The sequence below is a fragment of the Danio aesculapii genome, chromosome 1, assembly GCF_903798145.1.
Source record: "Danio aesculapii chromosome 1, fDanAes4.1, whole genome shotgun sequence".
In the NCBI taxonomy this organism is placed as follows: domain Eukaryota; kingdom Metazoa; phylum Chordata; class Actinopteri; order Cypriniformes; family Danionidae; genus Danio; species Danio aesculapii.
Window position 1 is genome coordinate 30,662,347 of NC_079435.1, and position 3,202 is coordinate 30,665,548.

Genomic DNA, 3,202 nt, shown 5'->3' on the forward strand with positions numbered 1-3,202 from the left:
TTCCCGAAGCACAGAAGAGAAGAGGATTATGGGAAACTGGAGGTCTAATCTGAAGAGTTTGTTTGCCTGCATGTCGGTTAGGTATTTGGAGACAGAACAAATAAACACAGGCTTCATGAACATTATTTCCAATTGTGTTTTAATGATAAAACATGTAAATATAATTCTAAAATAAAAAAATAAAGAAAGAATTTAAAGAATTTAAGCTACCTATAAAGTTACAAACAACAATGTGGAAGCACACGATACTGAGTTGAGGCTAGTGGTTTGATCTGTAGACATTCGGGAAATTTTTTTTGCTTAAAGGGGCTAATCATTTTGACCTTAAAATGACTTTAAAAAAATTAAAAACTGCTTTTATTCCAGCCAAAATAAAACAAATAAGACTTTCTCCAGAAGAAAAAATATTATCAGACATACTGTGAAAATTTTCTTGCTCTATTAAACATCATTTGTGAAATATTTAATAAAGAAGAAGAAAAAAAAATCAAAGGGGGGCTAATAATTCTGACTTCATATGTATATAAAAATATGTACAGACTAAGCTATTTAATCTGCTAACCTCTTAAACACAATTTTCACAGAAAATTTAACCTAATAGAAACCTTTTCTTGATCAGAATATTGTGGTACTATATGTTTGTGGTGACATTTTGTCCAACAACATTGAAAAAAATCTTAAAACACACATATAAACATGCACAAAACAACAAACCCACACTCAAGGTTAATTTCTTTATTGTTATTATTATTATTTATTACTTATCGAGGGATTTATGTTTGCACTTTATTTTACAGTAGACCTACATGCACTTTAATGCTCTAAGGCTCAGGTTTAAAGGTATAGGCATGGGGTTATTTATTACCCAGTTATTGTAGCTGTAATTATGTGGCGTATGTAAATGTGGAACTGGACTATAAAATAAAGTGCTACATCTGAGCTATAATAAGAACATTTAAAGTAGCCTACACATTTTTTTAATTAACTGAAAAAGTTCATCATTTGAATCTGTAGCGCATCGCATAGTTTGCTCAGGTTGTCTGTAGTGGAAAACTTCATTGAGTTTTGTTGATCACATGCAAAGCTATGACCTTTGCAGCCAGAAGAGCCTCATTACAAGCCTGTGGGATAAAGCTGGGTGGGAGAAGAAAGCCATATTGACCACGATCTTGAAGCTCAAAAGTGAAGGAATATTTTATCCCTAGATCATATGCCCAATCATCAGAGCCTCCTGGAGCTAAATCTAAAGAATGAAAAAACAAAAACAGATGAATGTTTAAAATATACTGGTAAGAATAAAATACTTATTTGTGACTTGTAATGACTGGTAAAAATCTTACAAATGGTTTTTGCACCGGATCCATATTTATAGTTATTCCTGTAGTATCTGCGTATTTTTGTTGAGGCCTCTTTAACAAGTTCAAACTGTCAGAAAGAAACACAAATTTACTTATAAAACTAAACTTTTCTGCTTTTATTATTGACTAGCATGTCCCACGATAAGCTCAAATGCACACACCAGTTCAGTGTGGTTTGGAATCTCATTATAGGAACAGGAGTAAGGAAACAAGAGCATCTGAGAATAGGAGTGAATGGAGAGGTAAAGCTTGACTGTGTCCTTGTGGGAGCGCAGGAACTTTGCCACAGCTTGGGTCTCTGGTTCAGACTCTGGGAACTGACCGCAATATGTGGGATCGCATGGATCATCGGAGGCCCCCTTAGCTTAAGAACAAAGTAGGAGAATTAAGTCAGGAGTAAAGTGTTATAATAGTGGTTACGAGACTAAGAGTTTAAAATAAAAAATATATAACTGTTGTATGTGGCACTCACTGCACCAGTTTGCATCAAAATTTCTGTTCAAATCAACTCCAGCACAATAGCTGTCTTTGTTTTCAGAACGATTTTTTCTCCACATACGATCCTGTTTGGTAAATTATAAATGGTAAAGTTAGTGAGGACAGGAACAGATTTTCATTTTAAATAAAAAATATTATGTCTTTTATTTTATTTTATTTTAGATTTTGTGGTAAACGGATGTGATAAAAAGAATGGTACACTTTTTCAATTTTAGGAAAACAAAAATTCACAGCACATGAAATAGTGTAATTCAAGCAGCATATTGAATGCATTTTAACAACAACAATAACGACAATAATTTTAACTTACTGTTGTCCAAGTGTACTTGTATCCATCTGGGTTCATCATTGTCAAGATGTAAATGTCCATTTTATTTAGCATCTCTGTGATTTCAGTGTTCTGGTTGTAAAATGCTAGTGCCTGTCAAAATCAAGAATAAAATTAATTAATAGATAAAAAGTTTCCTATACATGCAATAGCCATTTGAATGGCCATGACGTTATTCTCCCAAAACTGCTTAAATGTGCTTAATTGTTAAATTAAATTAAATTGTTTAAATTGTTAAAACAAATCTATATCGTTAAAGATCCCATCATGATCAACAACCTTATATATACAGTACACACCGTATATTGTACAATTGCAATTTAATGGTGTGTATATATAGCATATAGTCAACACCTTAACCTTTTGTAAAAGGGAAAGTACTCAGTTGATTAGAGAAAGCACTATACAAATAAACTTGAACTGAATTGACTTGAACCTGTGGACAAAAGGTCAACCAAATGCCAGTTAAAGGATTTTAAGAGAAACTTTGTCAAATCATCAAGACAATAAGAAAAGAAAATACACTATGCCACAACAAATGGAGAGGCAGATCATGAGGATGTTAATCAAAATGCATATAAAACAATGATAAAGTGTTGTTTCAGGTAGTCAGAAAATTACAGGACAATGAAAAAACACAAAACTAGTGCACTTATGAAGAACTTAACAATTCACTTATATAGTTTAAACATGCAAAACAGATTTACATATTAATAATAAACCTGATTTAATGCCTTTAAATTTACGTCTAGTTTTCAGGTACAAAGAAGTACAGTTTTGTTAAGCTGATGAAAAAGAAAACAAAGCTGGACACAGCATGAAAGCTAAGCTAATTAAGCTAATGCTGAAAGTAGATTTAACACTAACATAATTGACAAACCACATGCAAAAGGCTGGAGCGATCCACTCCCGTGCATGAATACCACAGTCCATCCACATGGCCCTGTTCACCTCTTCTTCCCTCCTGCCTGACAGCTACAGGCAAAGAGACTGGTCATCATTTTAATTGAGAGTATGT

At 33.0% G+C, this 3,202-nt stretch overlaps 1 protein-coding gene across 1 annotated transcript in view; it reads right to left on the reverse strand.

The window, feature by feature from the left end:
- Positions 1-720: 720 nt before the first annotated feature.
- cpb2 (carboxypeptidase B2 (plasma)) overlaps positions 721-3,202 on the reverse strand; it is a 5,333-nt gene continuing 2,851 nt past the window's right edge. The window contains exons 6-11 of the mRNA XM_056458736.1: positions 3,052-3,159; positions 2,167-2,277; positions 1,831-1,921; positions 1,520-1,722; positions 1,341-1,425; positions 721-1,243 (exon numbers count right to left, since the gene is read on the reverse strand). Of these exons, the coding sequence (XP_056314711.1) occupies positions 1,056-1,243; positions 1,341-1,425; positions 1,520-1,722; positions 1,831-1,921; positions 2,167-2,277; positions 3,052-3,159 (786 nt within the window). The 3' untranslated portion in view covers positions 721-1,055. The remainder of the gene's footprint in view (positions 1,244-1,340; positions 1,426-1,519; positions 1,723-1,830; positions 1,922-2,166; positions 2,278-3,051; positions 3,160-3,202) is intronic.